This window comes from Misgurnus anguillicaudatus, chromosome 8, assembly GCF_027580225.2.
Source record: "Misgurnus anguillicaudatus chromosome 8, ASM2758022v2, whole genome shotgun sequence".
NCBI classification, from domain to species: domain Eukaryota; kingdom Metazoa; phylum Chordata; class Actinopteri; order Cypriniformes; family Cobitidae; genus Misgurnus; species Misgurnus anguillicaudatus.
In genome coordinates, this window is record NC_073344.2 from 16,750,130 (window position 1) to 16,770,337 (window position 20,208).

Consider the following 20,208-nt stretch of genomic DNA (forward strand, 5'->3'; position numbering starts at 1 on the left):
CTAAATCTAGCGCCAGACAGACGAAATAAATTACATTTCTGAAGACTGCCGTTTCTATGAATCTCAATGAGCAAATCAACAAGTAAAGCATTAAATTCAGCTGCATTAGAGATGAGAGCTGAATGACTGTGCTGCAGGTGTCAAGTAATAATAATAATAAATGGCCATACCTGGTAGACGTGCCCTTCCGTACATCACAGATGCTGCATTTGAACGCTTCTGCACTGTTTTTGAACGTGCACACGCTACAGTCCCAAAAGCCGTCGTCCGCCGTCGGTTTGGCTTGTCGTTTTGGCCTTTGGAAAAAATAAAAAGACCAAATTATTAAGGTCAACTTCCACGTTTGCTACATAACACGTTACGCGACTTATATACGCAAACGCAACCGAAGAAAAGCGACTGACACGAAGTGACAGACAAGACAGCCCGATCAGTGACGCATGAGGACGGTTTATTAGAACCGGAAAATACTGGAAATACACGCTAACCAGCTAACTAGCCATAGTTATTCTCGACACATAATACACTTAAAGGGTCTAGATTTGCGTCCGCTGGCACGGCAGCTAACGTTAGCCAGCGAGCTAAAGACATCGCCTCGGTGAACGGCGTGAAATTGAACGTCAAACCTGTCCATTTAAAAAACTTCGACCAAAAAGAAAATGAGCCCAAATGTATCATGTGGAAAAAACAAATATCTCTTTGTCTGGAAAAGACCGAGTCGTATTTGAGTATTCTGTGAGGAGAAAGCCGCCATAGCTGCGCTCTCGTTTCTAGCTCGAGCCACACAAACTGAGAAAAGAGAAGCACGCTTCGAGAAAAAGCATCTGAATATCCGTATCGCGGACGAAAACAAAGCCAAAATTGCTTCGGAAACTACCGTCCGTTGACGCCTTTCTTACCTGGTCGGGCTCTTTTTGTCGCCCATGGTGGATAGGAGACTCTCGAAAGACCGAAAAGCCTTCGGTAATTAACAATAATTGCGTGTGAAGGTCCGCGTGAGCGCGCGCGCGTGTGTACGGTGGATCCACGCAGAGTGAAACGCTTGCAGGCAGACTCGCCTTCCCCCGACTGACTGACTGACTCTAGGCAGGGCGAAACGACTGCGGACCCCGTGACTCCGCCGCCCAATCACCGTTGTCTTCGGTTTAAAAGTCTCGCTAGAAATAAATGGCACGGATAGAGCAATAGTACCACCACAGACTTTCCGATTGCCAAGCGTAATTAGGGCGCGTGCCCATCGACGTGAGAGAAAGCGGCGGAGACGCGAGCTGAATGACCGAAATGGGTTCTGTGGGGAGGAAAGACAAGTTCAACTTGGGACACCGCAACACTGATGCATATATAAACGTCACGTCACTATATATGTTGTTGACCATTTCCTAAGTTATTATGAGGCATGTCATCATTTAGGCTACTCACCCTCAAGTTGCAAACCTGTAAGTCTCGCTGAACACAAAGGAAAATATTTTGAAGAATGTCTGTAATCAAGCAGATTACAATAAAAGTGAATGGTGCCCCAGATCTGGTTGGTTATTAACATTCGTCAAAATATCTTTGTGTTTAGCAGAGGTTTGGAAAAACTTGATGTTGTACAAATGATAAAATGATAATTTTCAGTGAACTATCCCATTAAGATATTCACAGAAAATTTGGAACACCATCATGTTTATTTTTTTCAAGAAACACTTTAACAAATGTGTTAAGAAACTAACTGAAATCAGTGGGGCTCAAACACATCTTCATCTTACCTGTTACTCTCAATTTGGCAAAATACAGCATTATTACCATGACAAAGTCGAAAGCATCCCACACGTAACGAGCAACAGAATGATACGAGTCTTTTTTTATCATCATGATTTCAATCTCTCAAGTGGCCAGCTTTCATCTGTAACTCCCATTTATTTTAAAGTGCGCAGTGAAAACAAACCCTGGAAGAGGCCCCACATGGCAGAGACAAGGGCCCCTGTGTGGGGGATATGAAATGTGAATCATTAGCCACTCTCGAGGGTTCCCGCCTCCTCTGTGCCCCCTTTTCTCTCCGTGGGGAATCTGTGCTCTCGGATCTCCGTTATAACGTCATGACAGGCTCTCATAAGTTTATTACTGGCTGATGTTGATGCATGGAGGCTCTGAAATGATATTCTAAAGCAGATGTTTTCTTACCAAAGCATCAGGAAAGTTCACATGTTGAATGAGTTACAGTTACCAGTAAAAGCTAAGATATCAGCTATCGGCTAAGAATGAATATTCAGTATGAAAAGCCAAAAAGAAAAAATCATGCTACAATTGTAAAGGTCATGTTCACATCTTGCCTCCAAAAATGTCTTACTGACTGCACAAAACACAAAACCATCAGATTCTCAGTTTAGACTAGCATGTCTGAGTAAACTTGGCTGTCACCTCTTTTGTACCAGACTGGTGTCACAGATTTTGAACTATGATAAGTTGTGATGTGGGAGTAGATGAATTACAAAAATGAATCAGATGAGCAATCAGAACTGAGACTCCACTAAACAGATTAACAGATCAGACAAAACCAATAAACATGATTTCCCTCTATGATCAATGTGGATGGTCAGCTTAAAATTGATGACAGCCGGCAGTGTTTGGCTACACACATTTCATCAAAGAAAAAGTTTTATGAAAACAAGAACAAAAAGCAAGGCAATTATTTTTCAACCATCACAGTAAGTCTGGAATTCATAGACTTAAATAGATAACAGAATAAATTCTGGTAGCTTCAGTGCTTTGTGATCAATCATAGCCTATAATAAAAAAAACGAATGATAATTCAACCCATTACATTCAAAATGATTTGAAGTTGAAGGTTTTAGGGGTTGAAGGTCAGTGCAAATATGGACAAAAGACTTCTTTGTACCATACTGCATTATTCACAATATACATTTTGTATGTGCCAGGAAGGGGTCACAGTGTAACAGGGTTGAACAAAAGCACTGAACAAAGACATTCTGCACTGCATAAAATGTCTTAAAAATTATGCTTTCAGATGAAGTGCAACCATAGACATCAATACAGATACTATCAAAAATACTTTAGTTACATTGTCAGCAAAAAAATGGTTCCTATGTAAAAATATTCTTGTTGCACTTGAACTTTTAAGTTTAATCAACTTGAAATTACAATTAATGTAAACCTTCTTGATTAGTAAGGCGTTGCTATAATTACAAAAATTCAGTTGAATTAGCTTAAGTAATTTCAATTAAATTTCAATATTTTACAGCAACTCCTCACTAGTCAAAAATGTTAAATTCATTGTAATTTCAACCTGATTAAACTTAAAGATTTAAATGCAACAAGGAATTTTGACAGTGTAGTTGTCACTTGGGCAGTAACCTTTAAAAAAGTCCTATTATGCACCATTAATAGATATTTATAAATTTGGCGCCAATATGTACAATTTAAGAACTAATATGTACCTTTGAGGTACTATATGCACTTTTTGGTACCAGTATGTACACTGTAAAAAATGTCTGTAGAAATTACAGTATTAATGGGTGTTACTGGCAACTAGCTGCCAGTAACTTACTGTAGATTTTACATTTATGTTATTTACTGGCAACATTTTGTTCAAAGTTAAATGAACATGAAACATTTTTGGACTTTATCTTCTACAGTAAGTTACTGGCAACCAGCTGCAAAATTACAGCAAATTTTTTAGAGTGTACCTTTTAGATACTGTTATGAACTATTAGATGGACTTTGTGAAAGGGCCATTTTTTTCTGACAATGTAAAAGACAGTGTAAATAGTGTTATCTGATCTGCTACTGTAGCTTTAACCAGAACATTTTAATAAAAAAAATGTTTCCAGTGTAAATAAGATACTTGCATTATAAGTTAATTTAATTTAAAGGAAACAAGAGGACATTGCCTGCATGGCTCAAGGACAACAGAGGTGACCTTTAGATCCATATCAATTCGTTTGTGTTTGGTTTATATCCCTGACTAGTTTTAAACGAGTTTTTCAACACATCATTAACCCTTGCTGCTATTTTTATATCTGGAACAATTAATATAAAAAAATGTCTTGCTCATATATAGGCTAAAAAGAAGCAGAGACTGTATGTACAGTATAATGTTGTCTAAGCCAGATAAAAACAATCAGATGATTATCTGCAGCCCTGTGGATAGTTTTCTTGCTACTGGGAATGAGTTTATGCAATTTGCTCTACTTGACCTTTCACCTTACAGATAAAACACATCTGGCTGACGCCCTCGAACTGCTTCTTGTTGGCTAAAGTCACAGTGTGTGCGCATACTCGGGTTGGACTTCAGACATGTTACAGCAATCAGTAAACACAGATGACTTCTTTCTCGATCTCTTGACAATGACACAGATGTGACTGAATGCATAATACTTGGCAGTGACACATTTTTGTGATTTAAAGCTAAATTAAAATTTGGCCAGAACTTTCAGCTGGCATGTTAGCTACCAAATAAGGGGTTCAGCGAAAGGCATGCCTTAAAAGCATCTCATACATCGTGAGAGAATATATTTACATTTTATATGCATTTGGCAGGCACTTTACAGTGCATTCAAAATATGCATTTTTTTATCAGTATGTGTGTTCCTTGGAAATTAAACCCATAAACTTTGGGTTTCCAACCAAAAATAAATTGCTTCACGATGCCATCGAAGAACCTTTAACATCTGAAGAACTAAAAGTTTTTTGTGGTGAAAAAGATTATTTAGATTATAAAAAGGTATGAAAGAAATGATTCTTATAAGAACCTTTAACTGAATGGTACTTTAAGGAACCAAAAATGGCTCTTCTATGGCACTGCTGTGAAAAAACTTTTTAAGCACCTTTATTTTTAAGAGTGTACATACACTCACCTAAAGGATTATTAGGAACACCATACTAATACAGTGTTTGACCCCCTTTCGCCTTCAGAACTGCCTTAATTCTACATGGCATTGATTCAACAAGGTGCTGAAAGCATTCTTTAGAAATGTTGGCCCATATTGATGGGATAGCATCTTGCAGTTGATGGAGATTTGGAGATTCCAAGATGCTGGATCTGGTGACTGTGGGGGCCATTTTAGTACAGTGAACTCATTGTCATGTTCAAGAAACCAATTTGAAATTATTCAAGCTTTGTGACATGGTGCATTATCCTGCTGGAAGGAGCCATCAGAGGATGTGTACATGGTGGACATAAAGGGATGGACATGGTCAGAAACAATGCTCAGGTAGGCCGTGGCATTTAAACGGTGCCCAATTGGCACTAAGGGGCCTAAAGTGTGCCAAGAAAACATCCTCCACACCATTACACCACCAGCAGCAGCATGCACAGTGGTAACAAGGCATGATGGATCCATGTTCTCATTCTGTTCACACCAAATTCTGACTCTACCATCTGAATGTCTCAACAGAAATCAAGACGCATCAGACCAGGTAACATTTTTCCAGTCTTCAACTGTCCAATTTTGGTGAGCTTGTGCAAATTGTAGCCTCTTTTTCCTATTTGTACTGGAGATGTGTGGTACCCGATGGGGTCTTCTGCTGTTGTACCCATCTGCCTCAAGGTTGTGCGTGTTGTGGCTTCACAAATGCTTTGCTGCATACCTCGGTTGTTCAGTCAAAGTTGTTCTTGTATCAGCTTGAATCAGTCGGCCCATTCTTCTCATTCTGGCCTATTAATGTGGAATTATCTATATCAAATGAAACCGCCCTTAAAGGCATGTAAAAAATGAACAGTAATTGGATGATCGGACTATCTCCTCCTATCTACAAAGGCAGTTCAGAATATAAGAGAAAGTGGATCACACCTTTTGCATTTTATTCAAACAATTTTATCTAATATGTATATTGAGAAAAAGTGTTATTTATTTTGATTCTCAATAATGTGAACTCAATGAGGACTTATGTGTGTGTGCACTGGGAAAATTGTGTGAGTGTGTGTGGAGGGGTGGACATGATTTCCTTTTCCACACAAGGAATGTCTCCATGAAGGTTCCTGTTTGGAAAGTGCTTCTCCATGTCTGGGAGAAAGCCAAGGGCTGCATTTGCTCTGATGAGCCTATAAGCGAGAAACAGTCAGATCTTTAGCAAGGTACTGTAGATTATCCCACCAACAGCTGGCAATCACTAAGAAAGCACAAGCGCTTGTTTCTTACCGCTAGAGTCAGGAGAAGAGACTGAACAAAATAACGACAAAGAGACCCAGACTGAATGTTAGGGGGGTGAAGGGGGAAACTAAGAGAGAGAGAAAGAGAGAGCGAGAGAGTCTCACTGAAAAGCACGGAGCTTTGCTGAATCCAGGGCAAGCATCACAAAAGGTTGCAGAACAAAGGCCTACGAGCTGCGTGTGTGCGAAGGAGAATGCATATGCACGCAGGCTGTGGAGGAAGGCTCAATCCCATGGTTTGTTTACTCAGAGGCACACTGTAACTTTAAGCAAGAAAACGAGATGCTTCTCGTCAGATGCCAGCTCTCTCTCTCTCACTTTCAGATGTCGCTTCGCGCTTTGAAAGGGAGAGCACTTGCTTATCTTTTAAATTGTCACTCTTTACAGTTTAAGGGCTTCTTGAAAGGTTTATCAAAACCAAAGTCAGTCGAAAACGCTGGTGCGTGACAGGCCGAGAAATGTATCTTCCGTTGGAAAAAATAAATAATAATTATATGCCACCTTCAGATGAAAGAACAGGAGGTTTTGAGATCTTGCAAGCTTTTATGTGGCACCTTTGAAAAAATTTTTTATTAAAGAGCCTTAAACTGATTTCAAAGGGTTTTTTTTACCTTTTATAAAGCGTATTATATTTTTACAGTATTATAGATTTATGTCAATAATTTTAGTTATATTAATGAAAATAATTGTTAAAATCAAAATAAATAAATAAATAGTTAAAGTTGCCATGAAAATAAAATGAAAAACTGTCATTTGTTTTGGAATATTGTATTTTTTACAAATGGCTTGTGTGAGCTTCATTAATATTTTTTAATTAATGTGCCCTCATAATCTTTAATCAAAAACGCAAATCTCTTCCCCTCCTCAAAACGATATCTCTTTACTTCTGATCATATGGTATGGCAGGTGGGCGGGGTCAGATGATCCAATCAGATCTCGATGGACAAATTCAAATACAGCCCTGCCTTATTTCATTTCAGAAGCCAATTTCACTCGGATATACGTCACCATGTGGAAAATAAGGCAATCACTACTTCTGTTTCATGGCGACTTTAATTATTCGATTTTTTTTAACCTGATAAGGAACATTCAAAAATGGCATACCCCCCTCGGAAGTGAGGCTTCATAAACTTCAGTGTAACTGTGCATTCACACCACCACCTGCGAGAGTGACAATAAAAGCTATGGCTGCCCTATTAACGACGCTATTGAATATTGAAAAGGTGTAGTGGACGCTCTGACGCTCGAATGCATTCTCTGAACTCCTCTCAGGTGGAGCTTTCACCCTCCGATTGGTTGCCGGGGAACATTTCCACCTTCTGATTGGTTGCCGTATTAAATCTTCAAAATATATGGTCATGCAGCACATCATTTGAAAGCTTAGACTCTCAGGATTCCATTAAGCGCACACACAAAACTGGGTGGCGTGGTTTAAGTTTGTTAACTTACCTTCAAAATCTTCCCTTTATCTGCTTCAGTGAAATTGTCCAAAACAAATTGATCATAAATCCCCAAGAGTTCACTACCGGACATTCGTTCGACTATCACTTCTCATTCAAGAATTATAATGCTATATTTGGGTGTCATGTTTGTGGAGCAAAGTCTAACAAATCAAATACGCCCTCTTGTTTCATAAGAGGTTAAAACTGCAATCTTTAACTTCTGCCTCTATATCTCCATCTTTGTTTGAACCATAACATTGCAGGTTACTTTACGTATGTTACATTTGTTGATAACGACAGCTCAATTTACAAATCATTATTACAAGCATACCGCTTTAAATTGTGGTAAAGTAAGAAGACAGATTTGAAAAATAATTGTTCTTGCTCACTGGTTTTCATTTATTCTTAACTAGAAATGCACTGATATTAAGTTTTTCCACCAATACCGATACAGATTATTTAGACTGATATCTGCCGCTACTAATGCCGCTACCGATGGTTTTCTAAATGTTACTCATTCACAGTGGCGGCCAGTGACTTCTCTTACGAGGGGCGCAAATTCAAAATATGTGTTCGGAGTGTCATGTGTTGCTCGTCATGTCAAAATATGTGTTTGTTGTGTCGTGAACCATACGCATCATGCATCATGTCAAAATACGTGCCTGCTGTATACACGTCAAAAAGGTTTACGATAAAAGAGACGCTCACGTTCGCAAAATACTCGCAAGACACTTAACACTAAACTCTGATTAACCAGCCGGATCTCACGAGAAATTTTACATATTTTACGTGTTGTCTAATTCGTATCAATTCATACGAAGTTAATCGTGCAAATTCTCATGAGCAAAAAAACAACGAAACCGAACCCGTAACCCCAACGTCACAAGGGTCAAGGCAAATCGTACCAAAATTTATGAATGTGGTCGTATGAATTAATACGAATTAGCCAACTCGTAAAATCTGTACGAATTCTCATGAGATAGCATTGGATTAACATGATATTAAGCGAGTATCTGGCAAACGCGTCTCTTTTATCATAAACCATTTTGAAGCGTTTGCAGCAGACACGTATTTTGACATGACGCGTGATGCAGTTACGTTTACATGACGCGCCAAACACATATTTTGACATGACGAGCCAAACACATGACAGGCTAAATACATGTTTTGACGAGCTTCGCATCATGTGCCCTCGACAAAGAAGTCACTGACCACCACTGTTCATTCATATGTTGACTATTAATATTGAACATTAAACTACTGATTTTCTTTACATTTTCTATACACAAACCAAAAGATTCATTGCATTTTCTTGTGTTTTCGGCCGATAGTATGAAAAATTGCTTTCATGGACCGATACCAATATTGTCCAATATATCAGTGTATTAAACATTTTATGGATTGCGGCTTTAAATAAAAAAGCTGAGCAATTGTGAGTAAAATATTGCATTCGTACAGTTGAAAGAATGTAAAAAGAAAAGCTAAAAACCCAAAAAACCTGATATGTGTGTACTCCCTTCTTATGCCACTTATTCAGGATTGGCTGTCGCCAGTTTAAAAGAAGCATGCAAAAACGTCACGTTTGAACTGACCCTGCTGTGAGGTCAAGGAGGCTTCATCTTAACACGGATGATGTTTCGACTCAATCCAAAAGTTACAATCACACGAGAGCGCTGTGGGTTCCACTTCAATTTGATTGATTGGCACATCGATGGCCACAACGCAATCAACCAAGCAATCAATCTCTGTGCTTTATTCATTTAGCAGCAATGGAAACTTAGTGGACCCTTTCCAAAAGGTCCTCTCTTTCAATTTGCGAAACCCCATTTTCTTTCTCTCTCTTTCTCTTTCTGCTGACTCACCTGGTAGTGAAACACTATGTAAAGTGTGAAGATCCTAAAAGTTCATCTTATGCTTATTCTGCTCTTCTCCCAATCTCTGAGCAAGTCAGCGAAATAAAGTTGCAGTAAATATCCATCTGGCCCTCATGAAACAAGATGGTTTGTGTCATTATCACCTATGTCTGGGGTCCGCTTTTATGTCTGCAACAGTCTGAGACGGCAACACGCCACCATGTCAGACAGTCACATTATTACGTGTGATAAATGCGAGATTTGCAAGAAGAAGGGGAGTTCAGGAAAGATGTGGGTGGGAAAATGCATTAAAAGCCGAAGCTGAGAAAGCCAGATAACTGAGGACAATAGGTTAAGTGGGATAATGGAGAAAGGGTTTCACCATATAGGGAGGAGAACATACAGATAGACAGAATCAGAAAAGATGTCAAGAGGTTGTTGCTGAGGTGACAGACCTCCAAAGCTTTTTCTGGCTTCCATAACAAGAAGAATGACATTTTATCGCAGACAGCAACCTTCATGATGATATTAAACTTCAGGTAGATTTCAAATACCAAAAGGCTCATATATATGCTGAACGTACAGATGAATGTGACTTACTGACCTAAATGCTTTTGATTTGATGAACCCAATTCATTTCTTTACTGCATCTCACTACGGCTTTCCAGTTATTTAATGATCGGTGGCAGAACAAGTTTTCCACGCCTCATAACGAAGTCATCTGTCATTGTTTCGCTGTCGGGAAGAATGTGCTGATGTAATCAAAGCAATCCTTCAAAGAGCGACTGAAGTTTGCAGCTTGGAAGACAGCAGAGCTTCTACAGGAGCAAAATGAAAATAGATTGCTTGATTCATCTCAGGCAGGGACAAAAAGTTAACACGTGCCAAATGTCACATTTGGGGAAAAAATTGCATTGCAAGTAAAATTGGACGACAGTTTTGGTGTTATCTGCCAAAAGGAATATGAATTGTTTATGAATGTGTATTAAGAAAGTAAATAGGGTAGATATTTTTATTACATGTTTAATTTAACACATTTGAAGAATTTGAAGAAACAAAATCAACGTAAGGCTTTTCACACTTGAAATACAGTTAACCCTGGTTATTCTAAACCCCAGTTTAACGGATTCCTGGGTTATCTGTTTCACATTTCACACTGTTTATACTTAACCAGGGGCTGGGTATTCATAATGTGACGTTTTTACACTGTGCATCCTTAAGGGGGTCGCACGCCGGACGCGGAGCTCAGCGCCACGTCGAGTCGCATCTAGGACAACTCGGAGGTATCGTAAACCGGAAGTGCACATTAAATAGCGCAAGCTTAGTCAGATAGCGTCTACTTCAAAATGCAAAATATACGTTAGCAGCCAATGTTAATCATTAATGATTTGGGACATGTGTGATGGTATTTAATGTTAAACTATGTGACTGGTGCTTTGTGGCGCAACAGGGATTTGAGCAACTTCCTGAGTCAAAGCTGTGCGCCGCGGACAGGCGCCACCTGTGGGTGCCGGTGTGCGTATACTCATTGAAAACAATGTGTTCGATTTTGTAGAACGGTGCGGCGCTGCGCGTCCAGTGTGCGACCCCCTTTAAACCCTGGGTTAACATTTTCATTTGCATATTTGCGGTGTCAACAGTCATGATTGGATTAAAAATGATGTCAAACTGACTGAATTAAAATAGTGCGCTGTCGCTTTAAATAACCGTTTGTGTCGCACTTCCATGACAGTGACAGAACAGATCGCAACAAATATCTTTTATGTCTCCTGTGATGTCATTTTTACTCCAAATCAGATGTTTTCAGTTCACAGATGGTGATATGAGGTACCTGCTCTTCAGTTTCTGATTGGCTGCTAAGCATCGAGTCAACATTCTAACCCCACTTCGTTTCACACTGCACACGTTTGGCACCACAATGAGGGGTTAACTCGCAAAAGCGGTGCTAACCTTGCTTCGGAGCAGGGTTTCATAACCCTATAATATCTGGGACAACCTAGCTTCGAAATTAGCCTACAAGTGTAAAACGCTCCTTAACCCAGGGTTAAAAATTGAGGTTTAGAACGAAAATAACCTGGGGTTATGCACACCTATTTCATTGCTAAAAACAACGTTATTTTGTGTATTTTGTATAATACAATGTGTCCGCGTGGTTTATGATTCAAAAACACATTATTTTCAACATACTGTACATTTTTGTAGCTCCAGATTTTACTCTCTTCCGGATACGCACAGATTTTGTACAAACCTATACAAAATTTTAAAAGCGCTGTGTCCCTGATTGGCCAGCTAATCTGTACGTTGCGATTGGCCTGAATTAGGGCTGGGATGACGTTGAAGCAAAAAAATACGTCGACACAAAATATGCGCATCGATTTGTCAGACCCAAAATGGCGCTGCTGGAGAGTAGCAACGCAAGTGGCCCCGCGCCGGTTTCACACTGCAAGTGTGAGCAGTACATAATTAATGGGGAGATAATCGAGAATTGAATCGAAATCATATCAGACTTATAAAATGAATCATTAGATTAATCAACGCATTGAAAAAAATAATCGCTAGATCAATCATTTAAAAAATAATCGTCTAACCCAGCCCTAGCCTAAGTACCTCTGACGTCAGCCGGAAACGTGATGCTCCTTACCCTGTTTGAAAGATTCGATTGCTAACAGGAGTTAACTTACAGGCTGTGAGTCCGAAACGGGAGGAATTATGATAACGTCGGTTTTGTCTACATTACCAATCCCAGGAAGTAAACTGTTGCCTACAACCCGTGTGCTTGTTGTAGTCCAAGAAAAGAGATTTACGTTGGAGACGATAACTCGCGTCATTGTTTACTTTGGGGTTTGTACCTTTTGCATATAGTTAACATGTACAAATACACATTTACACACCAAAGGAAATGAAAAATCGTGAATCGGAAAATAGGTGCCCTTTAAGCTCAGTGTGAAAAGCCCTACAGTGTCTGAGCAGAATAGGACAAAAAAACACACATTTTAAAGTGAATGAAATAAAACAAAATGGAAGTTTTTTTGGCTTTTAGTATAAATGAGTTTGCATTAATGACATTAAAACATTGACAAGATTCAAAACTTCAAATCTCCGATCAATGATTTTGATGACATCATATTTTACTTTAAATTCTCATCAGAAACGTTATTAACAATTTTAAAAGGAGGAGGAGCCACTCAATATGTCCCACCCTAACTTCCTGTTTCAGTAGAAATTACGTCAATGCATCGAACAAAGCTGCGCATTTCAAGGCGGGTCTTTAATGAAATAATTCCCCATACGGTTTCATTTCTAGTCAGTTCATCAGTTTCGAACCCTAAGCATAAACCCATTACATGAAAGAAATTGATTTGAATATTTTGATTAACAACTGTAATTACTTTCATTATAACCGCTGACCTGATTTGGTCTTTCATACATTAATATAAACATACGCAGTGGAATGCATACAGTATAAGTAAGAGGTATTCCCATTGTGAAAGAAAAAAGTCAATTTGTCTATTTAAAGTGACAAAACGAAGCTCAATTACACAGCCCGGAGCAGTACATGATCCTATTGATGGGTGGTATTATTTGTATTGGAAATTAGTCCGGAGCACACACTTGTGTCTGACTATTTTGCCATGCACTTGCTCCTCAGGAGAGTTCATTTGGCTGTAATTGAAACACCACCTGCAGCTTCGAGTGAAATCATTAACAAAGGTCACATGTGTCTGCAGTAAGATTACCCACACATGATGTTAGCATTGACTTGCTAATCCACCTGGCCAAGCTTGCTGAGTTTGGAGTTTGGCCTTTCCTGTCAATAAGGGAATTCTTGGCACAGCGTGCGTGCGTGCCTCATGCATTAAACAGCTCTGCTCTGGGACTCAAGCCTTCAGACGTGTTAAGTGAGTGATGTACTCGTTCGTGCAACAGCAACATCTGGATTTACAACTGGATTTACAACAATCTCTGGCAATTTGGCAAGTCTGTTCACACTGCACACAAATCCGATTTGGTTTACAAATCGGATCACTGGGATTGAGCATAAGCATCGTCATTTTGCAAGTGATGACATCTGATATGTCTGTTCAGACATTGTGGTGTGCACACTGGTTGCCATGGTAATGATGAAAGTGTCAGCATGATGCCGAGAGACTTTTCCGTACAGCAACTGTGAACACTTCGGGATAGAAAGGATGGAAAATTGGATATTTTGTCACTGGTCATGTCTATTGTGACATCTTGGGTAAATTAAGGCTTAAAGTTTTGCATAATTAAGCACTTGAGTGACGGGTGAACTGCCACAGCTGTCACTAGAAACGAGCTAGGCAGGCGTGGTTTTAGCAACCAGTCACCTTAGCTTCACCCACGTCCCACCATTTTACCCATTTTCAAAAATCTGCGAGTGAAGGTACATTCACATTATAAGCGACTTTGTCGCTGTGTGTCGCTCATCTCTTTCAAAAGAGGCATTTCTATATCTGGTTGTCATAAACAAATGAGTAACGTCCACTCCAGTAACTGACGAGAGGCGGATGACGTGAACTACACTGCTTCGTTCTCATTGGTAGTCGCTCCCGAATGTCGCACATAATTTGCATGAAGTTAAACATTTCTCAACTTTGTCGCGCGACTGGTCACGCCCATCCAGCCATTAACGGTCACTGTCGCTCGTGTCGCCGAATGATGCAGAGCTTCTATTGAAATCAATGAGATCGAGCGAGTAACCAGATGCCCCGCGTTTGTTGTGTACGTAGCATAAGCGACTATGTCGCTGTGTGTCGCTCATCTCTTTCAAAAGAGGCGTTTCTATATCTGGTTGTCATAAACAAATGAGTAACGTCCACTCCAGTAACTATAGAGAGACAGATGACGTGAACTCCCCTGCTTCGTTCTCATTGGTAGTCGCATCCGAATGTCGCTCATAATTTGCATAAAGTTAAACATTTCTCAACTTTGTCGCGCGATTGGACAAGCCCATCCAGCCGACAACGGTCACTGTCACTCATGTCGCCAGATGCCGCCGAGCTTCCATTGAAATCGATGAGATTGCGTCGCTCTGCTACTGCTAGTCGCTTATAATGCGAATGTACCTTGATGCACGGTGACGCGCAGCCAAGATGGCGACGGCAGGAACCGGCTACTTTAAGGTACATTCACTTATAACTGTGGGCTCACACCAGATGCGAGTTCAACAATTTTCGCGAGTAGATTACATATTAAGTCAATGCAAAGACGCAATCAGAATTGTCCTCGCGCAGGCGATGCGAATGACGCGATATGAGCGACGCGTTTGCCTCAAGCGTGTCTTTGCCCAAGTTGAAAATATTAAACTCGAGCAAAAAATTTGCATAACACAATGGAAAAATCTCGCGAGTAATCTAGAGGGAGTAACGCGAGTTAAGTGCCTCGCGTTTGGTGTGTACGTAGCATAAGCGACTATGTCGCTGTGTGTCGCTCGTCTCTTTCAAAAGAGGCGTTTCTATATGTAGTTGTCATAAACAAATGAGTAACGTCCACTCCAGTAACTGTAGAGAGACGGATGACGTGAACTTCCCTGCTTCGTTCTCATTGGTAGTCGCACCCGAATGTTGCTTATAATTTGCATAAAGTTAAACATTTCTCAACTTTGTCGCGCGATTGGATAAGCCCATCCAGCCGACAACGGTCACTGTCACTCATGTCGCCGGATGCCGCCGAGCTTCCATTGAAATCAATGAGATTGCGTCGCTCTGCTACTGCTAGTGGTCGCCTACAATGTGAATGTACCTTTAAGCTTCAAAAACGATCTTCATAAACCTATGGGTGACGTTAAAGACACTACGTCCATCTTTTTTTACAGACCGTTTCAGCAGTAACAACATAAAAAGCAGCTGTCGTGGTCCGCACGTAAACTCTGTTAAGAATAAATAACAACAAAGTTCTTTAAACTTAGTTTATTTATATAACAAGCAAAAAAAAAACACATAGATTACATAGGAAATCAAAACATTTGTTATTTTCGACAAGGCATATGTTCAAGAGATGAGTTTAGCAACTAGTCAGACCATTAAAAAAAAAACGAAACCGGAAGTAAAGTTCGGATCTAGATGTGTATCGCGTAACCGCATGTGCGTCCGATGAAACCGTCTATCGCCCCATTCAGACAGACAACGACCATCAGTAGCAGAGCGACGCAATCTCATTCATTTCAATGGAAACCAGGCGACTTCCGGCAGCACGAGCGAAAGTGACCATTGGCGACCGTATGGGCGTGTCCAGCGATGCAAGAAAGTTAAGAAAAGTTTAACTTTATGCAAATGTCGAGCGAATTTCGGGAGCGACTACCAATAAGAACGAAGCAGTGGAGTTCACGTCATCCTTCTCTCGTCAGTTACTGGAGTGGATGGTACTCATTTGTTTATGACAAGCAGATTTAAAAACGCCTCATTGAAAGAGAATGCGGCTTATAGGTACATTTACATTATAAGCGACTTTGTTGCTGTGTCGCTCTTCTCTTTCAAAAGAGGCGTTTCTATATCTAGTTGTCATAAACAAATGAGTAACGTCCACTCCAGTAACTGATTAGAGACAGATGACGTGAACTCCACTGCTTCGTTCTCATTGGTAGTCGCTCCCGAATGTCGCTCATAATTTGCATAAAGTTATGTCGCTGGATGCCGCCGAGCTTCCATTGAAATCAATAAGATCGCGTCGCTCTGTTACTTCTAGTCGCTTATAATGTGAATGTACCTTATGGTTTCAGCTCGTGGTGGCAAGCGATTTCAAACTGTTGAAATTACAGTACATGTATCTTCCCTGCTGGTCGTGAGACTCAGAATGAGAGTGAGCAAGCGAGCACTATGGCGAGTCACTTTAACTATAAAACATGAGCCCTGGGCACATCATGCGTTATGCATTGATCTTTGTAACTGTGGCAGGAAAACACCACATGGCGATTCCCTGCTCCTGCCAAATCCGCTCTTTAAAGACTGGAAAAGTGGCCAATTTAGGCAGGCAACACAGTCCAAAAGCAGTAAAATCAGTGTGACATACCTTTCCTCAAATAACCTTTATTTAAAATGGCTTCATTAAAATAGACATTTTTGATGAAACAGACACCAATTAATTAAAGTTAAGACAGACACCAGGTTCCAGGACATCCATCTGTTTTTGTAGTGCCAAGTGACTAAACAGCAAAATTGGGCCAAGCTCCTTAAAAATGGTTCTTGCTAGTAATAGTCACCAGTTCCAAAAAATCCAAGAGGAAATGTATCCTTTTGAAACCGAGACAAGCACATGCAAGTTATTCATTGACATCTCATGAGTTCAGAACAGCACAATCTAGGCTACATCAAAACAGCATCTGGCCTGCAGAAACATAACAATCCACATCTGATTTTCATATTGCTTAAGAGAAAAGCGAAATATGTGATTGGTGGAAAATTAGGCTAGGGAACAAGATCATTTTAGGGATTTAAACATTCGCTCCTTGCTGTGGAAGAATCCAGCTAGGATTTATGCCACGCGAACCGTAGTAAATTGTTGATCCAATACAATGAAATTTTCAGATTTATAGGTCTGCTCGGCTTTGTGGTATTTCGCGCAGGGTCGGGTGAGTGGAAGATGCCTTTCGCATTCGCAGGATCACCGTGTGCTTGTAAATTTCTCAACGATCCTAATGCCATACAGATGTGCGGCGGGTGAGGTTTGTGCTGAAGCTAAGAACATGTCCGTATTCGACCACAGCAGATGAATCGTGCTTGGGTGGGCAAATTATTGATTTGGTGTCAGAGACAGATTAGAGCATGTTAAGGTTACAAGCACGGATGGGATAAATTAGAAAGAAATTGACCCTCGTTGGCCCTATAGATCCTGTCAGCTCATTTGACATCATAGGAAATAATAAAGTGTAATGTTATCACACAATTACATGTTTTTGAATGTCATGTTATTTATAACCTCTATTTAAAGGAACAGTTCAACTAAAAAGAGAAATACAGTCATTACTTATTCACCCTCGTGTTTTTCAAAATCTTCTGTAAGCAGTTATAATAACATCTGTGTTTTTCAGTAAAAGTGAAAGGTGAAAATGACAAAGCAAGATTTGCAAAGCAAGGTGTTTAATAGCCTCAGTCCCCATCCACTTTCACTATGGAAGAAATCAGATAAGACATTCTTTCAGAAATTACAGAAAAACATGACACAGTGACTTCAAAGGGATAGTTCACCCAAAATAGAGGGATAGTTACTCACTCACTTACTCACTGTTGTTACAAACCTGTATAAATATCTTTGTTCTGATGAACACGAAGGAAGATATGTTTGTAACCAAGCCGATCAGACCCAGATTGCAGACAATTCTAAAGCCGGATTTGCTCCAGATCCACGCCGAAGTCAGAAGCTCCGGTGGCGATCTGGTGCGAATCTGTCTCGGAGTCGTCTGCTGTCTGGGAAGGCCCCATTTACTTCCATAGTAGGATAAAAGAATCCTATGGAAGTCAATGGGGCCTCCGATTTGGTTACAAATGAAGAGTTTGGTTCCAAAACGCAATAAATCCATTTTGACAAATTTTGGTAAAAACGTGTTTTCTATACCAAGAAAGTGACCAGATGAAAACCACTATTTTCTGTTACAAACTTTCACATAGCATCTTTAGGTTATAAAAACATAAAAATTTCAAATCCATAACTTGATTTTCAAAGATTTACTATAAAAACGCATGATTTTTTCCACAAAATGCAATAAATAAAATGTTATAAATTTATTGAATCAATAGCCTATATAAATGTGCATTCATCTTTGCCATGTTATATTCATTTAGTTGAGTAGTTGTACACACTAATAAAAAATATAAACATTAATGTCATTAATCAAACACTTACTTTGTCATATTAAGAACACTGTCATTGCTGCGGTTATACTTGACGTCATCGCTTAACGTTTTTCACAGCGATCAGCTGTAAAATGTTTTGGTCCTGCTCGATTTTCGTTGACTTTGAGTAAAATTATCGAAAGTTTTTCATAAGATCCTCTGGGGTCAATGTGTTATCATAACAGAAACTTGATGCTGTCGGCCGGGGCGAACAACCACCCGTCTCCCGAGTGCCTCTTGCGTAAATTATTAGATGTTGATGGCTTACGTTTCTTTCCCGTCACAGGTTTATCAATGCTATTAAAGTATTATTTTGTTTTTGTTTGTTTGTTGATCACGAAATACAAAGTAGATGAGGAAAACTAGGATTCCGTGTACTCAACGCGCCGCCATTGTTTGTTTGCATTGCGTGGAATGGTGCGCTGTAATCTGTGGAGCGGATTTATGGCATTCTGTAGAAAAGGGGGAGTGGTGTTTATTGCATTTTGGGGAAAAAAGGGAGAAAAGATGACAGAATAACACGGCGTATATTGGATTTTGCGTAAAATTAAGAATTTACTTTTTAATACTGTCCTGATATAATACTGATTCTGGCAGTAACTCGTTTTTTTCAAAAATGGCGTTTATTGCGTTTTGGAACCAAACTCTTCAAATATTCTTTAAAATATCTTCCTTTGTGTTTATCAGAACAAAGAAATGTATACAGGTTTGTAACAAAATGAGAGAGAGTAAATGATGACAAAATTTCACATTTCACATTTTTGGGTGAACTATCCCTTTAAGAGTGAGTAAATGATGACAAAATTGCTTCAAAAAATGTCTTATCTATACACTGCAAAAAATGATTTAAAAAAAAAAATTATTAGTATTTTTGTCGTGTTTTCAGTAAAATATCTAAAAACTCTTAAATTAAGATCCTAATATCAAATTTAAGTGATTTTGTGCATAAAAAAAATCTGCCAATGTGGTAAGCAAAAAAATCTTGAAAAAATTTCTTAAACCCAGAATGTAAGAAAATTTTGGCAGATTTTTTTGCTTGTTTTATGCACAAAATCACTTAAATTTGATATTTTTGGTCTAAAAACTAGACTTATTTTCTTAGGTAATTTTGCTCATCAAGAAAATACATCTTGATTTAAGAATTTTTAGATATTTTTACTGAAAACAAGAAAGTTTTTTCATGAAAATAGGTTTTTTGCAGTGTACATGCATTTTACAAAGTATGCACTGCAAAAAATTACTTTCTTACTTAGTACTTTTGTCTTGTTTTCAGTAGAAATATCTAAAAATTCGTAAATCAAAATGTATTTTTTATAAGCAAAATTACCTAAGAAAATAAGTCAAATTTTTAGACAAAAACTATACAATTTAAGTAAATTTGTGCTTAAAACAAGCAAAATTATCTGCCAATGGGGTGATAAATTTTGTTTAAATTAAGTGTTTAAGAAAAAAAAAACTTGCTTTTAGATATTTTTTGCTTGTTTTAAGTTTAAATTTACTTGAATTGTATATTTTTTGTCTATAAACTAGACTTATTTTCTAAGGTCATTTAATTTAAATTCTTAATCTTAATTTAAGAAATTTTTGATATTTCTACTGAAAACAAGACAAAAATACTAAAAAAGAAAGTCATTTTTTGCAGTGTGTTTGCATCTTGTGCGATCTGGCAGAAACTTAAAGAGTACCTCAGGAGGAGAGCCATTCAATAATAAACAAGCCCTCGGTGAAGGTTAGCAGGGTGTAGCAATCGGCGAGGGTTCAAAAGTCAGCAATCACCTTGAGAATGTAATGCGCTCAGTAATTCAGAGATTACATAAGAAGACCGAGGGCAGCCAACAGCAACAAATTCCACTTGGCTGTATTAGCATCTTATCTCACTTGACACACATTCCTGCGCTTGACTTCACAGTATT

General features: G+C 39.0%; 1 protein-coding gene across 2 annotated transcripts in view; it reads right to left on the reverse strand.

Annotated features, from left to right (window-relative positions):
• Positions 1-1,182, reverse strand: part of rybpb (RING1 and YY1 binding protein b) — a 34,327-nt gene extending 33,145 nt beyond the window's left edge. Inside the window, exons 1-2 of one of the 2 annotated variants that reach the window (XM_055212813.2) lie at positions 900-1,182; positions 171-296 (exon numbers count right to left, since the gene is read on the reverse strand). In XM_055212813.2, the coding sequence (XP_055068788.1) occupies positions 171-296; positions 900-925 (152 nt within the window). In that variant the 5' untranslated portion in view covers positions 926-1,182. The remainder of the gene's footprint in view (positions 1-170; positions 297-899) is intronic. The other variant, XM_055212814.2, reaches the window with a different exon arrangement.
• Between the last annotated feature and the right edge of the window lie 19,026 nt (positions 1,183-20,208).